At 49.0% G+C, this 27649-nt stretch overlaps 1 protein-coding gene and 1 long non-coding RNA gene across 4 annotated transcripts in view; one reads left to right on the top strand and one right to left on the bottom strand.

Annotated features, from left to right (window-relative positions):
* Positions 1–14663: 14663 nt before the first annotated feature.
* Sufu (SUFU negative regulator of hedgehog signaling) overlaps positions 14664–27649 on the bottom strand; it is a 100957-nt gene continuing 87971 nt past the window's right edge. For both annotated transcript variants that reach the window (NM_001024899.2, NM_001439944.1), the window contains 2 exon segments: positions 14664–17581; positions 19746–19814. In NM_001024899.2, the coding sequence (NP_001020070.1) occupies positions 17492–17581; positions 19746–19814 (159 nt within the window). In that variant the 3' untranslated portion in view covers positions 14664–17491.
* Positions 18702–26828, top strand: LOC134484077 (uncharacterized). 2 transcript variants are annotated; one of them, XR_015653489.1, is made up of 4 exons: positions 18702–19116; positions 22279–22499; positions 23662–23833; positions 23946–26828. It is a non-coding gene; the product is annotated as an uncharacterized LOC134484077 (long non-coding RNA). The 2 variants fall into 2 exon arrangements; XR_015653488.1 differs by lacking the exons at positions 23662–23833; positions 23946–26828 and having other exon boundaries at positions 22279–23082.

Raw genomic sequence — 27649 nt, 5'->3', positions numbered from 1 at the left:
GAGGGCTGGTGGCCTCCAGCAAATTAGGAGAGAGAGAAGGAGAAAAATGCCAAGTCTTGATTTCTCTCTACCTCTGCTCCACCCATCCCGATCCTTTCCAAAAAAAAAAAAAAAAATCTTTTAAAAAGATTAGAATTGGAAGAAGTCGGCAGAACGGCGAGCGCCTATTGCCCCCAGCGCTGCCCGGGCGACGCGTCCGGGGCGGGCCCGCGCCCGTCGTTCTGTCCGTGGGTCCGTTTGTCCTCCCGCAGCTTCTCAAGTGAGGGGAGGGCGGGCACTCCGGGCAGGGTCTCCGCTGCGGCTGTCGCTTCAGAGCTTTATCCTTAGATCAAAAAAAAAAAAAAAAAAAAAGGAAGAAAAAAGGGGGGTAAAAAAGGAAGAAACCACCCCCCAGCCCGAACACTCTCATCACAGCCACCTTCAGCCATCTTGCGTATATTATTTCAAGAATAATCTGTTTAATAGAAATAGCTGCGTCTCTGGCCCCCTTCTCCGCATCCTGGGGTCCCGCCCCCTTTTAATAATAATCCCGATAATAAAAATGATCAGCGGGCCGAGCAGTTAGAGGCTGCTTTTTCCTGCCTCGGGTCTCTCCGCTTTCTTCCCTCTAAGAAGGGACACTAGGGGCTCGCGCTGGGGCTGGGGGTGCGGCCCGCCGGTCCGGGCCACCAGCTCAGCGAGGAAGGGCGCTCTCGTCCCTGCCTGGAACAGCACGGGCGGGGGAAGAGCTTGGGCCCGCGAGACCCACTGACGGGGCACACTGGGCACACTGGGCACACTGTCTCTGGCCCCGGTTCGCAGCTGCCCCGCATACAATGGGTTCGAAGCAGAGTGAGGAGGGCAAGATGGGGGTGGGAGAAGGCAGAAGGATTGCAGCGCTCGGGGCTCCCGGATAAGGGCGATAGAAGCGCGGAGGGGGGGTCAGGGGTGTCCCTACATCAAGGCCGGTCCCGCTACTCGGAAAGGGGGCGGGGAGACAGGCGGGGTGGGGGGAGGTGAGGAGAAAGCGGCAGGCGGCGCCTTTAATCAGCACCCGCTGGTTCAGCCCACCCGGTACTAGCGAAATAAACGGGGAGGGGGAGGGGAGGGGTGTATTTTCCGGAAGTGCTGTTACAGCTGCTTAGATCCTTGGCCCCGCCCTCTTCCCTGTCTGGAATTAGGGCTGTTCCTAAAGCGGTTTGTGCTATTGGTCCCCAAGGAGAGACTCCTCCTCTTTAAGGCGTGGCGAACCTTCGTACTCTCACGTGACTTGCACCAACTTCGGTACATTAAACATTGCCGAGGGAGGGGCTCTAGCCGAGCTTCTTAAAAGGGCAATAATGCTGCTAGGCTGTGGGACCATTTTTTCCCGGGCCTCTTCAGCTGTAGCTCTTTTTACTTGAGAGCGAAGAAGGGTTGTCAATCAGTCCGCTCAAGTGTCTAGAGAAATTGAGCAGGGAATTGCAAAGGTTCACCATGGAGCCCGATCTCTGAGATACTTTACCCTACATCTCAGAAGCTTAAAACTACCTGCTAGGAATCCCTTTTCCTATTCAGAAGACGCTTAAAGAACTGTGGACATAGCCCTGGTCAGTCAATGACTATAAAGTATAACAAAGACCTGTGACATCGGTGGAATTTTTCTAGGCCCAGGAAATTGCCTGGGAAGCTACATTTTTTTAAAATTTAAATATAGTTTCTGAGCATAAGAGGTACATGCAAGGGGTTAGGGATTTAGCTCAGCGGTAGAGCACTTGGCTAGCAAGCGCAAGGCCCTGGGTTCGGTCCCCAGCTCCGAAAAATAAATAAATAAATAAATAAATAAATAAATAAATAATAAATGAATGAATGAATGAATAAATAAAGAGGTACATGCAAAAGCTCTAAGTAAAAATGACATTTAAGCCCAGACCTGAATGCACAACAAGAATCATGCCCCTGACAGACAACCTGGGAAGCAGTACTCTCATCAAAAGGCAAAAACAAGGTTTGGGGATTTAGCTAGGCAAGCGCAAGGCCCTGGGTTCGGTCCCCAGCTCTGAAAAATAGAAAAAAAAAAGGCAAAACCAAATGCATGCGCTTATACCTGGGCAGGAAGAAGGCATCATGAGAGAGGGAGAAACAGGTAGGGACCAGAACACACAGGCTATTACCAGTCACAGGAAGTCATTTGGACTCTAAGCTGGTTCTGAGCCACTGGGTTTGGTATATATTGAAAAGAGAGCCAACAGAACTTATTACTGGATTAGCAATGGGGCAGAGAGAAATCCACATAGCAACCATAATAGGGGCGGGAAGAGGACCAAGATGGACTTATCATTCTATGTATACCCTGTTAGATATATAAATATGTGTTTATTGCCTCAATTATCTTGCACAATGTTTTATTTAGTTTGTGGTGGAGGTAACTGAACCCAGAGCCTTGACCAAGCTACAACCCCAGCCAGCCAGCCCTGTGTGTGTAGTGGTGTGTGGACACATTCAAGTCACCCCAGGGAGGCCAGAGCACAGCCTTGCTTAGGTGTTGTTCTCCAGGGTGCTCCCTCCGGTGAGTGTCCCCAGACTGTTAATGACTCTTTCAGAGGCCCTGTCTGTCTCCACTTCCCTGACAAGGGACTCACTTGACTTTTTACATGGACTCTGGGGATTCTACTCTGCTCCTCACATTTGCAAGGTTAAGCTATCTTGCCAGCCCCAAGTCCTCTTTAAGTTTATTAAAGCATAGAATACTGGTCCACAGTTATGCTGACGAGTTCTCTGTCAACTTGACATAAGCTAGAGTTGATTTGAAAGGGGAAATCTCAATTGAGAAAATGCTCCTCCCGACTGGGCTGTGGACAAGCCTGTGAAGCATTTTCTAGATTGAGGATTGATGCGGGAGGGCCCAGCTCACGATGGTGGCACCATCCCTGCCTGCACTGATGGTACCGGATTCTATTAGAAAGCAGGCTGAGCACACCAGAAAGTGGCTCCCCTCCATGGCTTCTTCATCTGTTCCTGCCTCCGAGTTCTTTCTTGAAGTCTGTCTTGACTTCCCTGGATGATACAAACTGTGAACTGACACAAACCCTTTCTTCCCTACTTTGGTTTTGGTCAGGATGTTTCATCATAGCCATGGAAACCTGAACCAAAACAATGCTCGTGGTGTCTAATATGATAACTCACTGACGCATATGTATAATGTGTAATGACATCTTTTTCTGGTGCTGCGTATGGATTAATACGCACTCATACTAGGATGTTAGGTAAATACTCCATCACTAAACTATATATCACAGAAGTCATATACAGAAGTGTGTGTGTGTGTTTGTGTGTTTGTGCGTGCAAGGATGAAGAGTCTCTAAGTTACCTAGCCTGCTTTAAACTTGACTTTGTAGGTCAGTCAGACCTTGAATTTGTAATCCTCCTGAGGATTACAAATAGCAGAGATAGGCTTGTGCCACTAGGTCTGGCTTGAAACTGTTTTTAAATGGCTCACAGAATTTGGGGCTCAACAAGAAACTATTTACTAAGAACCAGGAGATTCAATGAGCATTCTGTTCTGGTAGAGCATCTTGATTGGCTGGGCTAACAGCAGTGTGGCACAGAGGTATATCTATGGGCAGACTCAGTGAGGAAGTATGGACTAGATGTATAGATTTCAGAGACAATTTTTTAAAGATTTATTTATCTATTTTATGTATATGAGTACACTGTATCCTCAGAGATACCAGAAGAGGACATCAGATCCCATTACAGGTGGTTGTGAACCACCATGTGGTTGCTGGGATTTGAACTCAGGACCTCTAGGAAGAGCAGTCAGTGCTCTTAACCGCTGAGCCATCTCTCCAGCCCTTTCAGAGACTATTTTAAATTGTAGAACTAAGGTCCAAATCCAGTTCACTGTGAATTCTGGGTCCTTGATCTTTTGAGGACTGAAGACAGCTCAGGCCTTTAGTACTTTGCCGCCCTCCTTGAGAGGCCATCTGGTTGACAAGGAATACATGAGTTAATTCATATACGTGCCTGATTGAACAATGTGAAAATGGCCCCTAAGACATGTTTGCTAGAAGCAGGTGGAGGGTCTCTGGCCACTTCATCCTAGGGATCAATCTAAAGGATTCTTTTCATTTCTCAAACATGGCTTGGAAGACATCAGGGTCTTCCAACTTCTCTACTCAGTAACTCCCAAGTTGGAGATGTTGACAGTTCTGAGAGTCCAGTCCTCCATCTCTCTCTTCCCTAATCCCACCTCTCCTTTGCTCAGAGCCTTTATTTCTGTCCAGATGCTGATCTCCCTGGTGAGTATCTCCAGGCGGTTAATGAGTGACCTCCAGCTTGCAGATCCACATAGCTCACCACCCAGGTCTCTCGGGTCCTTTTGAGTCCCGGGGCTTAGACATGGAACTGCTCACTTTCTTCTCTCTGCAGCTCAGTCCTGCTCCTGTGGTGCCTCCCGTAGCTCGTTGGACAGTCAGCTGTTTAAACACACACAGGTATGGCAGACACACAACGCAGGGTCTCTGTCTTTCACTATCCCATCTACGCAGTCAGCATGAGGAACTGCAGCTAGATCTCTCTCTTCAGTCTCAGATCTCCTACACCAGGTTTTCTCGTGCCTTTTTCTTTTCTTTTTTGCTTTTGGTTTTCAAGATTAGGTTACTCTCCAGCTGTAGGCCTGGCTGGCCTGGAACTCAGAGGTTCACATGCCACTGCCTCATGCATACCGGGATTAAAGGCACGCACACCACCACCTGGCTGCTTTGTTTTTCTAGACATGCTCTGTGTGTAGTCCTGGCGGTCCTGGAACTCACTCTGTAGACCAGGCTGGCCTCTGCCTCCCCAGTGCTGGGATTAAAGGCATGTTCTGCCACCAGCCAGTAAAAATAAATCTTAAAAAAAAAATAAATAAATGAATGCAAACAAAGAGCTCAACAGTCACGTGCTGTGACATGTTTGCGGCGCCACTGAGGGGGCTGAGGTAACGGGAGCACACCGCTTGGAGACTAGCTTGAGCAACGCAGACCCTGCCATTGTTACTCTTGTTGCTGGAAACAAATACCCAACCAAAGCAGCTTAAAGAAGGGTTTAGCAAGGCATAGTGACACACGCCTTAAGACCAGCACGCAGAAGGTAGAGGCAGGCCAATCTGTGAGTTCGAGGACACCGCTCTACAAAACGAGTTCCAGGATCTAGAGCTGTTACACAGAGAAACCCTCTCTCAACCATGCCATGCATGCCCTACCTCCCACCACCTCACCCTGCCCACCTACCCCAAACCCCCACATCCCCAAAAGAAGCTTTATTTTGGCTCACAGTTCCAGGACTCTCTACAGCATGTACTGTGTGGGAGCACCACCTGTCAATAAAACTCTGATGACCAATGAACTGAGGCAGGATTTTAAGGTGGGACACCAGGCACAGAGAGGAATTCTGGGTAAAAGTCAAGAGCGGGAGATTTCATTCCAGACTCAGAGGAGATGGACAAATGAAACTGAGGAGAGGTAACCAACCCTGTGGCAGACACGAACAGACAGGTTATATAAGTAACCACCTGGGAGGGGAATGAGCCAAAGTTTATGGCCTAGGCATTTATTCATAAGTCAGTCTCGGGGTCTTTACTCTGGGAACAAAGAGGTGGTGAGAAAAGTTCTCTATTAGAAATGGCGCTCACCGGGTACCCATCATGTTCAGTATCCAATCCAAAGCTGGAAGCCCAAGCTTAGAACAAAAGATTCAAGTATTAGGAAAGCCCTAGGTGGGGGCTGGAGAGATGGCTCAGTGGTTAAGAGCACTGACTGCTCTTCTAGAGGTCCTGAGTTCAATTCCCAGCAACCACGTGGTGGCTCACAACCATCTGTAATGGGATCCTATGCCCTCTTCTGGTGTGTCTGAAGACAGCTACGGTGTACTCATATACATAAAATAAATAAATAAACCTTTTAAAAGGAAAGAAAGAGAGAAAGAAAGAAAGAAAGAAAGAAAGAAAGAAAGAAAGAAAGAAAAAGAAAGAAAGGAAGAAAGAAAGGAAGAAAGGAAGGAAGGTCGGTCCCAGGTGGAAGGTGCAAACACAGGTGGAAAGTGCAAAACTCCAAGAGCAAGCAATTTCCTTAACTGGGAGGGGACTCTGCAAGAGCAGAGGTCTATGAGCAACAGGTAATTCGCGGAACACTGGAGCTTCGGTATCTGACCCCGGAGGTGAGCAAATTCCCAGACCTGAGATTGGTAGGGCAGCTCCTGCCCAGTGCCAGGGGTATGAGGCTCAACTCTCACAGAAAGGCAAACAGTGGCTTCAGCCTGCGACCAAGCCAAGAGGGACAGAGCTAACACCATAGACTCACGCTGTCCTGAGAAAGCTGCAGACACACAGAAAAGCAGAAAGAACATTTTCCCCAGAGCTTGACTGAAGAGCCCCAAACTTCTTAACTGGTAATGTATAAGTTTGAAGACAATAAAAGTAAAACAAATATTTAGTTTGAAAATAATAAAGTCTCTAAGGAAGAGAAAGAAAAATAAAAATGTTTTAAAAGGTGAATAGATACTAAAAAAAAAAAAACTGAACATAGACAGTATTCATAGGAATACAGAGTGCAACTATTAAAAAATAAAGTTTCCATAGAAATGACAAAGATAGAAAAATAAAGTCTCCAATGGAAGGAGAAAGGCAAACTAAAAAGTAAAGTATAGTCTCTAAACAAAGGTAGAGAGTTAGAGAGATTAAAAAGAAATGATTTTCCATACTAAAAAATGGAAAACACCGGGTTGGGGATTTAGCTCAGTGGTAGAGCGCTTGCCTAGCGAGCTCAAGGCCCTGGGTTCGGTCCCCAGCTCAAAAAAAAAAAAAAAAAAAAAAAAAAAAAAAAAAAAAGGAAAACACCATAGAAGAAGGCATTAGGACCCATAGAATTTTGTTTTGACTGTCAGAGTAAAAATAATTATATGTTTCAGTAAGTATTACAATTTTATATATCCTCTTTAAGAGAAATCAGAGGGCTGGAGAGATGGCTAAACAGTTAACAGCACCTACTGCTCTTCCAGAGGTCCTGAGTTCAAATCCCAGCGACCACATGGTGGCTCACAACCATCTGTAATGGGATCGGATGCCCTCTTCTGGTGTGTCTGAAGACAGCTACAGTGTACTTATATATAATAAATAAATCTTTAAAGAGAGAGAGAGAAATCAGAATAAAACAAACTTGGAGAAGACTTAAAAATTAAATACTAGTTTAGAGGGTCATAGAGCAGAGATTAAAAGATTCTTTAAACCAGAGTAAAGCACCTTCAGAAGAATCCAATCTGGAACCCAGAACAACAGCAAAAAAGGTAGTTCCAAATGAGAAAACCCACAAAGGCTCAAGAAATTAGAAATAGTAACCCATAGATATGCATCATTGAGTTAAGAATCCAGATTCTGCTTGTTGATACTACCTTAGAGCAATGTCATACAATAGCTTCTATGTTTCATCATGTAGAGTTTGAAATTTTTAAATATGTACACATGTTGACACATCATACTATTGATCCATTCCAAGGGGCTTTGGCCTTGAACTCTGAAAAGGACGATTCTAAGATTGCACATTTGGCAAGCGCAAGGCCCTGGGTTCGGTCCCCAGCTCCGAAAAAAAGAAAAAAAAGAAAAAAAAAAAAAAAAAAGAAAGATTGCACATTTGGGGATGGTGGCTATCTTGGAGACTTTCGTGTTGGAGCTAATGACCTGTGATATATGTATTCCTTAGAATACAGCAATATTTTAGACATGATGACATAAAGCCATAACATATCTCACAATCCAATAGGACAACCAACTGTAGAGAGATCTGACAGGACTTTAAAGGAAATGCTCATAGAACAGAAGGGGGATATCGGATCTTCCAAAAACGAGTTTAAATAATGCTTTTATTGACTTTACATTTTCAAAATGTCATGGAGACAGCACAGATCCTGAAAAGCACTGGATTTTAGGAAGGAATGGTAAATTAGATCAGCGTAACTATGTGTTAACTTTAGAACGGAAGTTCTGTTAGGGAAGAGGTTTTGTCTTTGTTTTATCAGGAAAAGAAAAGCTATGGATTCCATCAAAATTAATAAAAATTCAATTTGACCAGGGAGACCCCTTGAAGATATTGAAGAAAGGAATCAAGAAGACCAACAAGACAGGTAACATGTATTGCTGATCCCTCGACATGGGAACAGGTCTGAGACTGTCTGAGACATAAAAATGTCTCCAACCATGACTTCAGCTAAGCGTAGCCAATAAATTTTATTGGCCACAGAATCCTCAGGACATATGCTATTCTTTCAAATGGCATGGATACAAATCTATATTATAGTTTGGTGATCTGGTCCAAACTAACTTTAAAAAAGAAAACCAAAAAACAGAGAGCAGAGAATCTTCTTTAGCTGAATGATGTATACCGCACATTCAATACATGTTAATGCAGAAATGTATATTATCTATGAATGTTTTTATGTTCACAGAAAAAAACAACCAGATACCAATGAGGTTAAAGCAGCCCTGACAAGATTCACCTTGAGGATGCTGAGACACTGAGACACACTAATTCCAGCATCCTGCTTGATCCTACCTCAGACTGCCTCAGTGATGTGGCCTCAAAATCTATACCTGGGATCATTTCAAAATGGCTAGCTAAATTGTCCACCATCACAGATGGTTCCAGCCAGGATTTCACTTGAGCCTTGAGACTGGACAACCAATGTCACAGCTAGGATTCTTAAAACTGGCCAATATCCTAAATTTTGGGCCTCCAAAAGAAAATAATGCCCCCAGACAGCAGGGAGCAATTTTAAAAGAATGATGTCACATGCCCAAGAGGTCGGGTGGATGGGTTTTGGTTGTTGGCTGGATGACAGATGTATCAATATTAAAAGGGGGTTGGTTATAAGTTGATAATGGTCTTGGTCAGGAAGGAAACAAAGTAAGGTCTGTTAGATTCAATTTACTCTTTTTCTCTTTCTTTTCCTTATTTTTTTATTCTTCTCTCCTATGTACTGTTAAGAGGAAAGGGGAGGAAGGGTTAAGAAGAAAACAGGGGGGATCTAGGAATAATAGTATTAAAAGGTAGATTATTAAATTTACTAGATCAAGGAACATCAACAAACTAAATATTTTTACATTGGTATGGACTTTGTATATTGATACAAGTTTAAGGTTACATTTTGTTACAACATACTATGTATATAATGTTACAACTCTTAAGGTATTGTTCCTTTGTGATCCTTAAAAATTCAGTGTAAGTTGTAGTCCTTTGGAAAGCTGCTATTATAAACCATTCAGGATAATTAAGAAATGCAAGTGGATAGTCAACCAAGCTTACGGTCATGTTAGATACTAGTTTAGTTAATTACAGAAACAAGCTTAATTTAAATTTAGCTTCCTATAGATGTTTTCTAAGTAGATAATATGACACTTTAAGGTGTTTCATTAATAAAGGATCTTTTTTGACAGTGAGATGTGTCTACTCCTGGCAGTACCCCCCCACACTAATTCAAAGAATATTCAAAGAAAAACATTGAAGAACCTCCTTATGGAGTTTGCTTCAAAAGTGGCAAGCTAGTCACTGGGCAAAAGACTGCTCTGGCCTCAACTCCTGACAGATTGCTGTCCAAACTAGACAAACAAGACGCAGGGAAGTCAATTGCTGAACTTTGCAGGGACAGGGTAGGCAAGTCCTTCATAATTCCTGCTTCACAGGAAAGTCTGTCAAATGTTTTGGGCCAGAAGGCTAAGGATGATGTTCTAACAACTCAGAGGAATCATAGGTGACTGACCAGGCAGCCTGCTGCTTCTGTCATTTCTATAGTTTTGGAAGCTGCTTATTCTGCACTTTCTATTTACTGAAGTAATGTTCACCCTTCTCAGGGTGAGGTTGAAAACTAGATAGTTATAGTCTCACAATTAGGTTTACATTGTTTGGGATTTAATACTTTAAAGTCTAAAAAGATATTCTTAGCTTTATAAATGCAAGTTATGTAAGAAAATGATTTAGGGGGGTTGGGGATTTAGCTCAGTGGTAGAGCGCTTGCCTAGCAAGTGCAAGGCCCTGGGTTCGGTCCTCAGCTCCAAAAAAAAAGAAAAGGAAAAAAAAAAAAAGAGAAAATGATTTAGGTACAGAACTTTGAACTCACCAAGATAAGATAGATAGTAGAGGACTTTCTCCACGGCTGCCAAATGCAAATGGACTGGACCTTGTGGGTGTAATTTTACTTGTTAACTTTTCAAAAGGCCACGTGATTGATATAGGACTCTGCTAACAACACACATGTATTGGTCTGCCTTACATTGTGTGGTTGTGCTGCACTTCTTGGGACTCCATAGAGAGAAACACACCAAAAAACTTCTGGTGGTGTGCTGTGGTTTCTTGCTACTTCTGCAGATTTGGGCTGACTGGCAGAGTGATATCCGCTGAGACAGATGTCTGGAGGGTGTAAATAGGACTCACGGACATTGACAGAGGCTGAGCTAGGCTTGTGTATAGAACGAACTGTGTGAAGCTTATAGGTCTCATGTCTTTGATCTTTGCTGCCCTGAGAGGGGCACAGCTGAGAACGTCTCCCGGTGTTTCTCCTGGTCCCTCTTGCAGACTTGAACAGAGGCTGAGGCCTGGCTGTCTCTGCTTGGTTGTACCACCACTGTTGCTAACCTGACTCCACTGAACTGAACTGCTGGAGTAACTGAAGTGTTTGCGAGTGGATTGAGCTGCTTTGCTGCCGCCTGTGAACTGAACTGCTGATTTCCAGACAACAGGAACCTTTCTAAACAGGTCCACTCCCCCCTCCCCCATATCCTTTAAAAGGGAGGTTAAAGCTTTTAAGAACCATCATTACAAATAAGGTTTGAAAACATTGAAGTTAGAGTAGCCCATGGAATGGAGCTGCCTATGGTTAGGTGGGGCTTGCCGTCTCAATTTCACTTTGATAATCCCTGAGTGTCAGACCTAGAGGCCAATCTAATCTAGGAAACCCCTCCCCGGTGAGCTGAGGTTTATTTTCCATGTGAATCCAGATCCTGTCACGCTGACAGACAGTGTTAACCAGGACAGAGTGCTTCTTAAAAATAAAGCAAACCTGGCATGGTGGCACCCACCCATGATCCTAGCTAAGGGAAACTGAGTCAAGTGGCTTCTGAGGCACTGGCTAGACCTGTCTCTCAAAAAAAGAACTGTAGTGAATGGCAGATTGTCATCAATCAGGGTATACCTAGAAGACCCCGTGCAACCTAGCCCCTGTGTCATGTGCCTCATTCAGTTCTAGCCAGTGGCTTCCCTGTGGTTCCTAAACATGCTTGTGCGTTGCTGTCTAGTCTTTCCAGCTGCTCTCCTCCTGCCTGACCTGGCCTTCCCAGATGTCTCTATAGTTTATGTCGTGTCCCAGAGACTCCTTATCCAAATATCAGCCATGCCTCAGGCGTTCCCTGACCTATTTAAAACACATCCCTCCCCGGGGGCTGGAGAGATGGCTCAGTGGTTTAGAGCACTGATTGCTCTTCCAGAGGTTCTGAGTTCAATTCCCAGCAACCACATGGTGGCTCACAACCATCTGTAATGAGATCTGGTGCCCTCTTCTGGTGTGTCTGAAGACAGCTATATGTACTTATAGAAATAAAAATTAATAAAAAATAAAAAAACGCATTCCCCACTCTCCCTCTCATTTCTTCACATCATGTATCCCCACGAACATGCACACTCCTTGTTTGCTTCCATGCATGTTTGAGACAGGGCCTCATGTAGCCCAGGCTGGCCTCGAGCTCCCAATCCTCCCATCCTCACCTCCCAAGTTTTGGGATGGACTGCATGGCATCCAGCCTCTATATTTGACCTTTAAAAACCATCCTTGGGCCGGAGAGATGACTCAGCAAGTAAGAACAGCTGTTATGCTTGTGGAAGCCCTGGGTTCAGTTCCCAACATCCATGGGGTGTCACTTGAAATGGCACTGGTTTGGAAGCTTTGCCTAGGGATAAGTGAGGTCAGAGGCTGCAGGGCGGCCAAGCAGCTGAGGTCCTCATTGTTGGCATCTGTGGTGAGTCCAACTTCAGCGCATACAGCGGAGGACTCAGCAGCTGAGAGGTGCTCTTGGCCAAGAAGTGGGTAGAAATGCACTTGGGGCAGACATCCATTTTCAGGGGTGAAGGGCCAAGGCAAGAGAGCTGCTCCCAGGGTAGAGAAGACAGGGGCAGAGGTCACATAAATCTTAGAGGATCTCACTATGTAGGCTCTGGTGACTAGTCTGGAACTCACTATGTAGACCAGGCTGACCTCAAATCTGCCTGCCTCTGCCTCCCAAGTGCTAGAATTAAAGGCTTTCACCACCACACCCAGCACCATCTTATTTTTTGAGAGAGGGTCTGTCACTGAGCTTGAAGGTCAGTATTCGGGTGAGGCTGGCTGGCTAGTGAGTTCCCAGGATGCATTCCCCTCTTCCCCGACACTGGTTACACCAGGCACACATGGCTGGTTTTCACATGGGTGCTGGGGACTTGGCCCTCATGCTTTCCCATAAGTTGTTCTTACCCACTGAGCCATCTGCTCAGCCTGCTTTGCACTTCTCACTGCTCACACAGTGTTACCGCAGAGCCTCGACTATACTCGTTGTGCCAACTGACGGCCACCTAGCTCTTGTGCTCCATGCCTAAGACCTCTCATGAGACTGGGGTGGATGTGAGTGGGGTGTTCAGACTCAGGTCATCAGGCTTGGCATTTACTGAACAGAAACATCTCACCAGCCTCTCACGGATTTCCTGAGTCAGCAGGACTGGCTCAGGTTTACTGAGGGCCCCCCCCCCGCCTCCCCCCCAAAGAAGGGCTGCCCCTCCCAGACCACATCCTGACCTGCCACTGCAGACTGGGATCCCATCGCTTCATTCTGCTCAGCAAATCACACCCTACTCTACCCCAACCTCCCACTCCCTCCTCCCTCTCAGTGCCTGCAGCTGCCTCAGAGCCTGGCAGGCTACAGGCTGTGCAGTGACTTCAGCTTGCTTTCCCTTGTGGTTGGGCCAGTTTGGCAAATCTCTTGGGCTCTTCTCCTACCCCCTAATGCTGGAGCAGAGGCCCCCACTTAAGGACCCAGATTAGATGCCCACAGTAACTCTGAGGTCTTCCTAGAGGAGACATTAGAGCCCACATGCCAGATCCCCTGAAGTCATAAGAAGGGGCTTCTGCTCTAGAGACTGGGACTCTAGACAGCTCTTGTCTTTCTAGACAACTTTGGCCTGGTATAGACCTCCCTTTCTGTGGTCTTTGGGACAAGATCTTCACTGACTCGTGTTTTCCTGGTAGGTTAGGTAAGAAGGGTAAGTTAAGGGTAAGTTAAGCGGGAAAGACATGGTCATGGATACCCTGGTCTTGCTGATCTGGCGTTTACTCTCCCTCTTGTTCTCTTGTCCTGGGTTCTGCAGGGACCAAGGGTCCAGGAAGGACCTACTCCGTTGCTCAGAGGCCAGCCATTCTCAGAGTTCAGAAGATGTCATAAGGGGAAGATGGACGCTAATTTCTTGGGAAACGAGTCCTCCAGATAGCTAGTCATAGGTAATGAGAAAAGGGGCTAGCCTCCACATGGGAACTGAATCTGCTCTCTGCCTTGTGATGTCTCAGGGCCTGTCACTAGTCCTGAGTGCTACCAGCCCATGCTGAGGATCAGGAGAAAGGCCCTGCCACTTGCTTGGATAGAGAAGGGGAAGAATGTGGAAGGCCCCAGATGGTTCCAAGGGTTCCAAGAAGCCTGTGTGGATGCTAGTACTTACTGCCTAGGCTGCCCCCAATCCCTCCCCGACCCCAGCACAGGCCTCTATTGATATGAGGGCCCTCAAAAGGCAGATGCCACTGGGCAGCCCAGGGAAAGACAGTATACCACTTTGCCTCTTTACCTAGCTTGGGTGTCTCTGGAAGGGTGAGCTGGCCTGTGTTGGCTGGTTCTGAGATTTTCCAGACCCGAATGCAGCCCCAGGCCCATGCAGAAGAGGCTTGATTTAGATGCCTGGTAGAAAATAGCTAGCTATAAGGGAGAACAGAGCCTGCAAAACTGGAAGTGAGAAAGCCTTTAGGCACCTTTGGGCCTCTTTAGAACCGAAGATCAGATTAGGCAGAGGAGGGGTAAACAGCTGGAGGCGTGCTCCTATACCACACTTGTGGTTCTGGCGCTTGGGAGGCTGAGGCAGGAAGATGATGATTTTGAAGCCAGCTTGGGCTACATGATGATGAGACCCTTTCTCAAACAAGTAGTAGCAGCAGCAGCAGCAGCAACTTAAACCTAAAGAGGAACGAAGCGATAAAATAGCAGAGAAGCACCTATTACCAGAGACTGTGTTCCAGCTCCAACCCCCTTGACCTTAAGGGAAACAAGACCTGTAAAGGAGGATTCTGCAAGCGCTCGTGCGTGTATGCATGTATGCATGTATGCATGCGTGTTTGGCACCCCAGGGTTTCCTCTAAGGCTCATTCTACTTCTCTGAGGTTGCCAGGGTGCTGATCTTCTTGTTCCTCTACTTTAGGCATGCAGAAAGGTCCAGCAGGGATATAACTCAGAGGTAGAGCATTTGCTCAGCATGTGGCAAGGTCACAAGTTCCATCCCCCGTGCCATACTCATCCCAGGAAAACACACACACGTGCGCGCGCGTGCGCACACACTCCCACACGCACACTCACATTCACACCGTAGCATGGCAGAAAGAAGCACGCCCCGACGCTCCTGCAGATATGTTTAATGCACTTAGATTACACAGAGGAAGAGGGACAAGTGGGAACAAAATCTAAGTGAGTCACTCAAAATTTCTTACAAAAATCCTGAGCCAGCTGTAGCCCCAGGAACTGAGTCGCCACTGACATTAAAAACTGATATAAAAATGTACAAAAGTCTGTTCATTGCAGCATTCAGATCTTTGTACAAAAGCGGGTCTCCCAACAGGGTTCCTGACTTGTAACAGGGACCCAGACACCTCACCTGGCACCAACATCATGGAAGCCAGAGAGGGAAGACCAGGTTAAAAAAATACAGTTCAGGGAGTTTTCTGATCTGCCCCATAGGGGCACCAAGCTTCATGTTCTCTCCCTGCTATCAATCTCAAGACTCAGTCCCAGGACCCAGGGTCTGCAGTGTACATGCCCTCGCCCTTTAGACTCACTCCCACAGCTTCTACAAGCCCTGTTGGAGTGTCTCACTTGGAAAAGGAGTACCGTGCTTCCTTAGCACGGCAGCTGGCACAGCCACCCTCTGCAGTCCACACAGGCCCCGGAAGCTTGAGTTACAGGAAGTTGAAGTCCCTTCCTTTCAGAATCTCTGGTCCTGTGGACTTGGAAGGTTGAAGGGTGGGGAAATGTAGAGTCAGGGAGGAAGACTCCTGAACCCCTCCCCATGACGGATTAACAACCCCAAAGAGCTGGTTCGGGGAGGGAAAGAAAGGGTCCCTCTACAGAGCACCCATCACATGTCTTGGTAAGGCCAGTCTTGCTTAATCCGATGTTAGGGTCTCTTCCCAGCCAGCAGTTTAATGGTGAACCTCTTTCCCTGAGATTCCTCTGGAAGAAACCAGAGCCCGAGGGAAAGGAGACCTGGTCAGACCAGGCTGAGATCAGCCACTACAGGAGTGATGGGGGTCTGGACCCAGCAGGATTTTAGACATTCCTGAGGTGCCTGACAGGGCAGGGGGAGGAAAGACCTCAGGACCTATGGACATCTGGAGCCTACCTGCCAGTCCCTGCTCCCCAAGTATGGAGCCACCCAAGCAGGTGGTGGCAACCACCTGTCTGCAAAGATCTCACAGAATAAGGGCAAGTTGTTGACCACAGTACTAACATAAACTACGTGATGCTCATAGCATGCATTCTTGCCCCAAAGCCAGACAAATGGAGATAGGGGAGAATGCAGAAGGGGCCCTGAGGCAGGTCTCCGGAGAGAATTAGGGAGGGAGTACTATTACCACACTGGTGATGGCAAGGAACATAGGCTGTGCTGATAGCATTTCTTGGCCCATAAACTTTCAGAAGACAAGAGCTTTAAAGGTAGGGTTTGAAATGTCCTTGTGGAAAAGTCCCAGGGCGGTATGGTGTCTGTTCCAGACAGGCATCTATATTGATTGGCTGGTTAGGGTCTGCAGCCAGCCTCTCTCAGATGCTCCTGATGGGTCTGCCTCTAAGTGCTGGTTAAGCTTAGACCTAGGATATGCAGATGAGGCCAGATGGAGCCATTCCTTCAAAGGCCAATTTCTGCTTCTTTGAGACCCCAGACAGGATTCACAAGGCCCCTGGAGGCACCCGTTGTAGGTGGTGGGTAGAGGCAGCCAGAGCAGGGGAGCTCCTGCAGGGCCCCTGGCAGATAACATATCTTTCCTTGGAGACATTTGAATTTAAAGAATGAACGAAGACCATCCCCATCCACCCTGATCTAGAGGCAGGCAAGAATGCTGGAAGGGGCTTGCCAGTTCCAGTTCAGAAGAGGGAGATCTCTCCTACACAGCTCCCAAATGTCCCTGGAAGGCAAGCAGATCTGCAGTCCTGGGAGTGAGAGCAGGGAACCCACAAGAGGGCCAGGCTGCAGGAAGAGACAGTGATAGAAGACAGGTACAGAATGGATGTGGGAAAGATGAAGGGCCACAGGGAGCAGTGTCAGCAAAATGAAAGGACATAAGCTAGACAGCGTGGGCGCTGGGACTCAAGGGAAGGGGGGATCAAAGCGCTGGGGGCCCTGAGCAGGATGGGGAGGCAGTGGGCTTTACCCTCTTCTTGGGAGGCCTGGCTGGGTAAGAAAGACTGGAAGACATAGCTAGGGCCACCATGTCCTTGAGTCCCTCAAGTCCCCAGAGTCTTGTAGAAGCCTACTTCACTTGGAAGGCAGTGGCACACCTTCCAGGCCACAGCAAATCTATACCCAGGTCTACATGGAGTATGTCAGCTGTCCCCAGCCTTCTCCAGGGTCCAGAGCAGACAGGCAGCACCAAGCATCTTTTTAGGAAGAGGGTATGTGGGATGGGGGGGGGCAGAGCCCCCAAACCCTTGTCTAAGAGAACAATAAAGTTCATCTAGAAATAAGTCCTGTTTAAAAATCACTATATACATGGCTTCTGAACCATCTTTGCTGAGCAATAAAAATACCATCCGGTTTCCACAACATTCTCAGGAAAGAAAAAGCAACGGTTCCGCAGGGTGGAGCAGCCTGAGAAGCTCACTGGGGCTGATCAGGCAGTGTCCTCATGTGCATTCTGCACACCAGGCTGTATGATGTCTTATCCCAGGAGCGCATCAGTGAAACCTGGGGCATCAGCGGGTGTGTGGGGAGGGTCTGCAGGTGCACCCTTACTCACTCACTGACACGTAGGACAGGGGCCTGGTCACATGGGCTTGGTTGCTAGGAGTGAGGCCCCGCTGAGCCCGAGGTGGGCGGGGCCTGTGATGGGTGTGGTACTTTGCAGTCATCCCTCACATTTGCCCTTTTATTCATGGGTGTCTCCTTTACAAGCTGCCACACTGGAAGTCACTAGGAGCAGCTGGGCTCCTCTTGGCCCCTGCAGGGCCTAGCTCAGGCTAGTGCAGCGGACTGTCGAACACCACGTCGGGGAGGATGGACACTTTGAGCTTCTTTTCAGGCCAGCTGTACTCTTTGGGAAGTTTAAACTGTGAAGAGAGCAAGCAGAGTAGTTAGCTGCCTTCTAAGACAGTGCCCAGAGAGAGGCAGCACGCTGCCCCACACCCTGTCATTAGGCTGTTGGGAACAAGACAGGCTACTGTAGACCTCTCAAAGGCTAGACTCAGGGTGCGTGTGAGTGTGCGTGCGGCTGGTTCAGGCGCCCCTTTCCTCTGGCACTGTCAGTGCTCAGCAGGCTGCAGAAGGCAGGCTTTGGCTCCTATGTAGACTCTCTCCTGCTCTTTCCCTTGGTTCTGCTTTGAGCCAAAATCCTGTAAGGAATCTGTTCCCTGGGGCCCTGGGGCTGGAGGATGGGGACCAGCAGGGAGTAGATATTACAGGAGAGGTCTGTCGTTGTCATGGACTCTTTCTCAGTCTAGAATCTGTCCTCCACTGCTCTGTCAAAGGGTCCACAAGGAAGGAGCAATTCAGCCCCAAAATCTGACCCTGCTGGGAGAAGTACAGGATGAAGGTGGTCTGTGTCCATTCTCAGAAGGAAACTTCCTCTCTACCCACTGTCCGTCACCCTGCTTCCCAGGGTTCTCTGTTCAGAGTGACCCCAGATGAGAGCCAAGGTCTTTTAAAATCAACGACAGTCTTGTAATTTTCTCTCCCTCACCTGGGGTCTTTGCTTGGGAGAGGAGGAGAAGCTGACTTCTTGTTCTTTCTGGGTTCTAGAACCTTGTATGGAGCCCAGCACACAGCTGGTGCTGAATAGGTCTCCCTGGCTTGGGTCAGTGCTGGGGCTCTAACTCCCACTGTCTCTGGGTGAGGCTGTAAGTCAGAGCCAGGCACAGGAGGAGAGCATCATGCTGCAGCCTGCCTGGAGCTAGGCTGGAGGTGGACAAACTGACACTTCCTGGCTGCTCCCTCTGCTTTCTCTCTTGGGGGACTGTAGACCCAGGACAAAGTGGAGCCTGGGGCAGGGTGGGGACGGCATCTGGACAGGAAAGAGGCAGAGAAAGTCATTTGTCGTGACCTACTTTCCTAAGCTCCCCTTGGCTCCTGTCTCTCCTGCCTGGACTGTCCTCCTCCTGCCCACTCAACACCCAAGCTCAAAGCAGCAGCTTGGCGTAATGCCATGCAGTGTGACAAGACCTCTCCGGAAGCACTCTGGGCAGCTGGCTTTGGTCTGACTGAATGGGGAGCTAGGCCTCTGAGGCCGTGACTTGTAGGGGTGACTGGCTGGCACAGAGTGGGTACTTCATAACCTCGGACTGTGCAAATGCATGAATTGATCAAGCTGGATCCCTGGGGCAGGGGCAGGGGCAGGGAAGGCATGGGTCTATTGGGGTGACCAGCTCTGAGGAGTTTCTATCTGTCTGGGAGGTGAGGTACTTTGCTTCAAGCACATTAGGGTGATGGAAGGGACGGGGCAGTCTCTGCCACAGGCAGGGGAAGGGGGCAGAGAAGCTTGCAATGCCTCCCACTCCCCACGGATCACTGGGCAGGAAGGACGGCCTGCCTGTTTCCCGGGTGCTGGTTACAGGAGGCAGCAGGAAGAAAAGGGACTTTCCAAGATGAGGTAAGTCCCTGCAAATGAGGAGGCCAGGAACAAGGAAGAAAAACAAAAGGGATTATGGACTCCATTCCTGTACTCCAGAGAAGCAGCCAAGGGGAGAGACAACCCCACCTGGCTGGCCAGCTCCTCAGGCTCGAGCTAGCCAGGAAGAGGCTGAGAGAGGCAAGCTATAGCTGGAGAAGGGAGGGAGTGTGGCTCTTGGGTGGCCCAAGGCAAGAGCAGGAGTCCCCTCCTGCCCACTAGAACTCCCCAGTGGGATGTTCTCTGGCAGCAAACATGGGCTTTCTGTTCAGAACCTGCCAGGGAACAGCAGGGGCTGGGGAAAACTCTAGCCTGAAGGCCCTGGCTACTTTTTCAATGAGGTTCTCAAGAGCTGGCAATTCAGTGTGCTGGGTGTCCTCATAAGGGTGGGGGCAGGGCAGGGTGGTTCATCAAAACAAGAAAAATAAAGTCATTTAACATTCTCAGGGCTCCCCTCCAGATTATCCCTGGACTTCACTCCAAAGATGGGAGCGCGCGCATGTACACACACACACACACACACACACACACACACACACACACACACGTAGGTCCATGTTCTGACGCCCAGCCCAGGAGCCCTCTATCAGTGAGAAATGAAATAGGCTCACTTCCTCTGGAGAAGTTAGATCTTCTAAGTCCTCCAACATTTTCTCTACAAACTCTTCTGTCAACAGAATCTGGGAAAGAAAGCAAAAGGCAGGTTTTTATTTAAAAAAAAAAACAAAACAAAAAACCAAAAAACCCACTCTTTTTTGCCAACTGCAAAGCAAGGGGTGTTTCTTTCAGCTGTGGAGGAGGGATGACCCACTGATTAGTTCTAGGGACAGAGGGAAGTACTTGAGGGTTTCAAAAAAGACTGCACTCTCAGCGCCTCCCACCACCACCTGCTGGGAATACCGGCTAGAGAGGGGCAGAGAGGTGGGGCGGAGGCAGTGGAGAAAGGGATGGCATCTGGAAGGTGGGCAATGCTGGCCTCAGAAGGGAGCTGGAAGGTGGGTGGAAACCCACGTCTTTAGGCTGTTTGGCCTGTGTTTGCAGGGCAACAGAGAAGGACAGGAAAGCTGAAGGCCATGGGAGAGCTCTTGCCAAGGTCTTTCTTTGCCTGGTCAAGCTCACGTGTTCCCACCTCCTTCTCCCAACCATGTAGGGCCAAAGGAATCCACTTGACTTTGGAGTGCAAGCCCTGTCTGGGGTTTAGATGGGCCCCAGGGGTGGAGCACAAGTCCTGGATCCCATCTCTACCACTGGGGGGCAGGGAAGCAGGTAACGACAGGACAAAAAAAGACCAAAAAACCTGAACCTCAGAGAATGAGAGCCTGCCTGGCTTTTCACAGAGGTGGGTGGACTCTTCAGTTCCTGTTGCAACCACAGCATTATCTGTCAGGGCTGTCCCAGCAGACCCCAGTCAGCAGCTATGCACTTCTAGACTTCTGAGCTACCTCTTCTCTGGGTGTCTCCTACCTCCCCACTCCCCTGCTTTACTCTGATGCTGTTAGCCACAAGCTTTGGTGTTCAAGCCAGCGAGCCCCACCACCTGCTGGAGTATCTGTCATCCTTATGCCCTAAGCAAGTTTTCTCATGCTTCTCCATGACTTGTCGTCTTTGCTCCTCCAACCTCCTCCCTGCCCTTGTCCACAGGGCCTCTCCATTTCTCTGGCAGACCCTGTGCCATACATAGAGGGTGCAAACGAAAGTGAAGGGTTCCTCTCAGGGAAATCCGCCCTTTCAGAAGGTGGTGAATCAAAAATCTGAGAAAATACCCTTTAATTTCCCTTGGGAGTTGTTCCACTGTAAGGGCAGAAGTTTCCATGAGATAAAGTGAGGCAGCAAAGGAAGGAAACAACAAGGAAGGGGAAAGCAACGTGCAAGATGGAGGGCACAAGGAAGCCAATAGCAGACACCACACTGACTGCTCACACCTTATCTCTTTCAGTCTCCTTCCAGATGGAGGAACTGAGGCACAAAGAGGTTATGGCACCTGCCCTGTGGGGCCAAAGCAAGGCCATATCCCAGTCCTGTCTTGGCCTGAAATGTGATGCCTTAGACACTGAGGTAGAGGACACTGACTCATGTCTCCTTCTAGGGCAGGCAAGCCTAGTTCCCACTCAACTAGCAGCTCCCTAGAGGAACAGGACCCACCTTCTCCAAACAGGAGCAAACAGCACTGACCAGCATTGGGAAGGAGGAGGGGGAGGGAGAGAGGGAGGGAGAGAAAACCAACAGTGTCCATGAAGAGTGTCCTCCCAAGGCATTCATTTCTTTTCCTCCTCCAAGACCCCCACAGGGGACTGGCTGGCTCTTTCCAGTCTATCTGGCACTTTCTGGTCCTCAGCCACATCCAGTCACACCTGGCCTTCCTTCCTGGAGCCTGAGCCCTCCCTCCTCTTATTCCATGGGTCCCCTCTCCCAAGCCGAGTTTCTCCACTGGCTATCACCAGTCCGCTTGAGTAATAAAAAGTCACATTCATATTTTTGGCATTTCCGGGGCTTGTTGCCTTCTCTGGAGATGCTAGCACAAACATAAGCATACCTCCAGCCCAGTTATGTTACAGCGACTCCAGTGTGGGTTCATTTCTAACCCTCAAATCATCTGGAGGGAGGAGCTCTCCACCAGAATGGTAAATAGGTCTGGAACTGGCAGGCTGGGGTAGGATGGGGTGGGGGAGGTTCCAAGAACAGTGGCCACCCAAGGAGACTCCCAAGGGTGTTTTTCAACAACAAGAAAGGTAAGGCCACCAACAGTCCAGTCCTAAGCCAGTCCCTCTGTCAAAGGTCTGGAACTGGTGAGTTATGGAGGCTTTCAGCAGAGCTGCCACCAAGGGTGACACCGTCTGTGTGTGGACTTCATTTTGTACTCAGTTGGGGGAGGGGGTGACAAGACCCCCAGACGGGGACAAATCCTAGCTGTGCCTTCATTTTCACTTTTTGAGATTTGCCGGTTTCTGCTGGAAACCACATTGTTTTAAAAGAATTAAAGGGGAAAAAATTATACACGAGGTTCACATAATATTAAGGGTGACATTCTCTGCAAAGAAACACGGCAGACTGTCATAGCTCCAGGCACCTGATTTAATTTCCTTTGGGAGTTAAACCTTAGAAGCTTAGACTGAACAAACAGGCCCTGTTCTTTGTATATTTCAGAGCTGGAGCCGAGAATGTTAACAGATCTTATCAACAGGATACTGGAGATAGACAGCTATGACGGAGTAGCTCCTGGGAGCCCTCGCTGGGAACAGACTCGCCCTTGTGATGCCACTGTGGGAAAAGCCTGTGCAGGGCTAGGGCTTGGAGCTCCTGAACCGTACTGTCCACTTAGAGTGGCCAGCCTCTGTCACAGTAACAGGACATCGAGGATCAGAACAGTAAGTTTCTACCTTATACCCAGGAACCTGTGTTACGTGTTAACCTGTATCTCTCCCTTGAGTCCTGCTATGGGCTTGCAAGGGAGGTGACTCTAGTTCTCAGTGTGCAGATGACTGGGTGCAGACAAGGAAAAGCCAATCTTCCTGACTTCAAAACAGGAGCATGCTCTTTCCCTGTTTGGGGAAGTGCGCCAACTCTGAAGGTGCGGATACTCAGGGCTTAGCTCTTTCCGATAGGGAAGGTAATGGTAGTTTTTACCAAGCATCTGGAGGAACAGCACCCTCAACCCAGCCTGGCATCTATCTTCTCATTTCAACGGGGCCAGAACCTGAGTATTACAAACCCAGCTGCTAACAAGAGGCAAACAGAAAAGCACGTTGGCCAACCGGAGAGGGAAGCTTGCTATGTACCACCAAGCCATCTTGCTGGCCAGAGCCCAGACTTTGTTTTAAGAGTCTCTCTCTTTAGTTGTGGCTGTTCTGGAACTTCTTTTGTAAGCCAGACTGATCCCAAACTCTCAGACTGATCTCAAATCCTCCTGCCTCTGCCTCCTAAGCACTGGGATTAAAGGTGTGCACCACATCTCATTCTGAGTCCATACATTTAACAGTTCCTCTAGTCTAGAAAGATCGCAGCAATGGCAAACCATCACTGCATTCTATTACAATTGCATGAAGGACGGGAAAAAGCACTGAGGTTTATGCCCTTGGAGGGAGGAGACCCCTAAGGAGAGAGGCAGGGCCCCTGGACCAATCTAAGTTGCATGTTCCCTTGGGGGCCTCTGGAGAACACAGATGCTGGGCTACACACTCTCTACAACGGCCTATCCAAGGCTATGTGAGACACCCGCATCTTCACAAGGCACCCCAGGAGATCAGATTAGAAGTGCAGGAAGAGGCCCGGAGGAGGAAGAGGAGGAAGAAGAGAAAGAGGAGGAAGAGGAGGAGGAAGAGGAGGAGGAGGAGGAGGAGGAGGACTGTGCTGTGGCTGCAGCTCTGCCACTGTCTGACTGTGAAGGCCCAGTCAGCTGGACAGAGGGTTTGGAGCCAAGGCTCAGAGCTCACTCCAGTGGGCTCATATCACAGGACCTGTGCGGTGCAGTCGGACAACCTGGCTCACTGGTGGTGAGAAAGGATTGTCAACAACCTCTCAATTCTCCAGGTTCTAGCAAGTTCCAGAAAGGAACCTGAAAAGTGACCTTTTGTTGGTGCCTGCCCTGGGCAGGCCCAGTTGTGCTGCAGGCAGAGGCTGGACTGCTACAGATCTGACACTCATTCCAAGATCTGCGGTCAACGGATTTCTAAGTGGCTGACAGCACCCATTCCTTCCTTCGGTACGGGTGACAATCCACACTTTGTCTTGGGCCTTGTTTGCTCCATGTGTTGACACGTTGTTCTGCTTCCCAGCAAGCTTGGCTTTCTTTCCCTCCCTTTCCTCTTCTCCAGGAAGGAAATGTGCTCTTTACAGAGGCAAGGCCTGCCAAGGAGCAACTCTGGCACCCGAGATGGCAGTAAGGTAGAGACCAGCAAGGACTCCTGTCAGCTGTTCTGTTTCTCCACACTCTGGCTGCAGACACTCCCACACTGGGAGGGCAGAGGCCTGTGTGTGAGCTGTGGGGGTATTCATTCATTTCCTGCTCTGGGTGGGTGGTGAGAAGTTGGCTTTGGTGGCCAGAAGCAGGCTTAGACCCCTGCACTGTGACAAAGCAGGGAATTAGTTTGTCCTAAAACTTAATAGGCACTGGACTGAACAATGAGGCCTTCACAGCCCAGGCAATATTTGCAAAGGAGACCAGGTACAGCTGTGCCCACCACAAGGAGAAAGGGAGGCACCAGGAAGGGAGTGCTAGAGGCCGGGCTGGGGACTCCTGGGTTGGCTTCCACACAGCGTCCAAAGGTGTGTGTGGGGACAGAAGAACACAAGGCCTTGGCTGAAGGAATCTGGGGAGCCTGTTCCTGGGCTTCGATAGAGTTAGCAGAGGTTTCCCACTGGGAACAGCTGTGAGGTGTCTTCTCCCAGCCAGGACCTCCCATTGGGCTGCTAGGGAGTGGCTGGGACTAAGGGCGCCACCTGGGTGAGCTATCAGACACCACACAGCTGAGAAAGCATTGCAGGGCCTAAAAAAAAATAATCTCATGTTTGGTCATATGACCTCTCTGTGACCTCTGGGACTGAAGTGTCTCCTTCAGATTGCTCTGGCTGAGAACTGATGTGGAACTGACTCAGCTCTGGGCGGGGCTCTGCTCAGAAGACAGACAACTCAGAGTCAACAGGCCAAGGGAGAAGCATGCCTCAGCCCCCAGTGAAGGGGTGCCAGGGGTAGGAAAGGGCACTGGCCTGTTCCTGGGTCTGGAGACCTTCTCATGAAGGTCTGGACTTGGTTTATAGACTCTAATCTTAAGGGTAATACGAAGCAGAATGGATAAAGCCATGTCTCTACTCTGGGAAGAGTAGAGGCCTGAGGTACTTCCTGCCTCTGCCGCATCCCCCAGTGTGTGTGTTTATACCGGCCTCTTCTTTAGTACCTTGGGCCTGACGTCCCCAGGCCTGGGTCCCCCTAAGGTGGTAGAAAATGGGGGAGCATGTGGCAGTCCAGGATGAGGTATGTATGGAAGCCTGTCAGAGGCCATCTCACCAGCTCTGACAAAGGCTCCCTTAGCTTCCCCTCTTCCAGCACTGGGAGGATGGATGGTTTTGCCTCACCTTTCCCTGGGCTGGCAGCCAAGCTGAGAGTAAGCTCTTCGAGGACTGCTGAAGGCTGATACAAGACAGTCTCCTTGGCCTTCCCACTCCAGTTGTGACTTACAGGGACAGTTCAAGCAGCCAAAGGATAGAGGGCTGTCTCTCTGCACCCTATGCCTGTGGGCACTCATTGCTCTTTTGCCTGCAAAGGGCCTGGGCGCAGAGGCTCTGCATGTTGAGTTCTCCCTCCAAACAGGCCTAGGCCCCTTCTTGGCATTAGTGGGGTTTGATTTGTGAGTGAAACCCCAGGAGTTCAATAGACTCCTGGGGACACAGCTGGCCCTCAGAAGCAACCCAGAGGCCCATAAGTCATTTCAAGCCTACTTCCCACAAGCCCAGGAGTGGCCTGTGACCACAGAGGCGAGACCCGGAAGGAAAGTCAGGCTAGGTCAGAGGCAGAAAATGCTGATGCCTTCAGGAGGGGGAGGAAGGCTGATGTGGGTGTGGCCTCACTGCTGAGAACCCGGCTGACTGGGGCAGGTCAGATGGAGAGTTTCCCAGGGCTCCTTGCAAAGAGCCTGAGAAACCCCTTGGTGATCAAGGGTGCGTGCCTGGAGGGCGGGACCTGAGCCAGCCTTCCCAGGACTCTCCTGAGGGGCGGCCCGTGGTGGACCACACTAATGAGTCCATAACAGGCCTTTGATTAAGCAGCTCCTAGCACAGCAACTTGATTGAAACATGCCGAGGCCAGCAACTCGTTCCCACTGCTCCCTGGTTCCCCAGGCAACAGCCCACGGGAGGGGACCCAAGTGCTGGGATTGTTGAAGGCCCCAACTCATTGAGGTGCTGTCTGTGGCAGGGTGGGGAGGGGTAGGGACAGTGGTGCAGTAGTGCCAAGAGTGGGAACACTAGCAGCCAGGGGATTAGGAACTTGAGAATTGGGCGGGGTGCAGGCAGCTTCCTTCCAGAAAACTGAGGGACTGCCAGACATCTGCTGAATTTTCTGGGGACCCAGGTGCCTGAGCAGCTGAAAACTGGAGATGCAGACCATCCCAGCCCCAGGCTGGAAGACATTCTTAGGATGACAGAACAAAAGGGCAGACTCTTCTTTAATCTAGGAAGACCCCATCCCTAATTCCCTCCTCAAAATGTGCTTGAACTGCCAATGTACACGCAAATGAACCACAATGACACTTTGCTAAGACCTGCTGGCATGGCATCTCATCCTCTCTGTGGCTGGGGCCTCCTCTGGGGTCCCCATCTCCCACCTCCATACTAGTTTTGACAATGGGAAGAGTCCTGCATCCTCCGGTTGTCAGAGCAGGATGGCAGCCTAGGACAGGGCTGGGGCAGGAGTGGGGGTGGGAGACCTCCTCCGCCTTCTCCACGTGTGCTGGGCTCATTTCAAATGTTACACTTCAGAGCTTCTGCTACAGTAACTACAAGACCACACAGACGAAACCTAACTTACCAAGTGGGACTTTTAAAATGTATTTATAACTTTATGGTTCAAAGTAATTTTGTTATGAAACAATGTAATAACTACAGTGGAAACGGCAAGATAATTTATGGAACACAATATCCCTAAAGCACTAGCTTCCATTTCTACCTCTGGGCTTAGTCTGAGAAGAGTGGCTGGTATCCTTTGTTTGTTGTTTGTTTTAATTAAGGGTTAGGACTTTGGTGGGGAGTAGGGAGGAGGTTGCTCTGAGGGAGGAAGGCTCAGCTGCAAGCAGACATGCGCAGACAAAATTATACCCATATTAAGAATAGTGCAGACCCCAGACTGGGCTACCCACAAAGTCAGTGTAATTCTTTGCCTTTTACTGTAATTTCTGCTTGCTTTCTCTTACACACCACAGACAAAGCTTGGTTACACTTTGGATGAAGATCAGATGTGTTCCCCAGTCCCCTGATTTCATTTCATTTGCTTTTCTTTCCTTTTATTCTTCCTTCCTTCCTCCCTTCCTCCCTTCCTTTCTTTCAAGACAGGATCTCCTAGCTGGCCTGTAACTCTTTGTGTAGAGTAGGCTGGCCTCAAATTCATACAGATCCCCTGTCTCTGTCTCCCAAGTGCTGGGATTAAATTGTTTATCAACATATCTAACCCTGATTCCCTTTCATGATATTTTTTATGAAAGGTAAGTAAATTACTTTTCCCCTACTCTAAAATATTGCCACCACCCCCACCCCCAGGAAAAAGAGAGTATGGCAGACCAGGCTGTGACCCCTGAGAGATCTGGGCAGTACAGGCACTGGAAGGAGGCTAAGAGCCCCATGTACTGTGCTTGATATCACCTGTGATCCTTGCTCCAAGCAGGAAAATGGAAGAACAGGACGCTCTAGACAAGCCGTCAGGTTCTGTTCAATGGTTTCTATCAGGAGCAAAGGGAGCAACTGACTGGTCAGTGCAGAGCCCTGGCCACTGGGACCTGCCTGCTCTAGTCACAGAGTTCACTTCCTATAC

Source organism: Rattus norvegicus, chromosome 1 (genome assembly GCF_021556685.1).
Source record: "Rattus norvegicus strain SHRSP/BbbUtx chromosome 1, alternate assembly SHRSP_T2T, whole genome shotgun sequence".
In the NCBI taxonomy this organism is placed as follows: domain Eukaryota; kingdom Metazoa; phylum Chordata; class Mammalia; order Rodentia; family Muridae; genus Rattus; species Rattus norvegicus.
The sequence above is the reverse complement of the archived record's forward strand: the minus strand, read 5'-3'. Positions and strand labels throughout refer to the sequence as shown.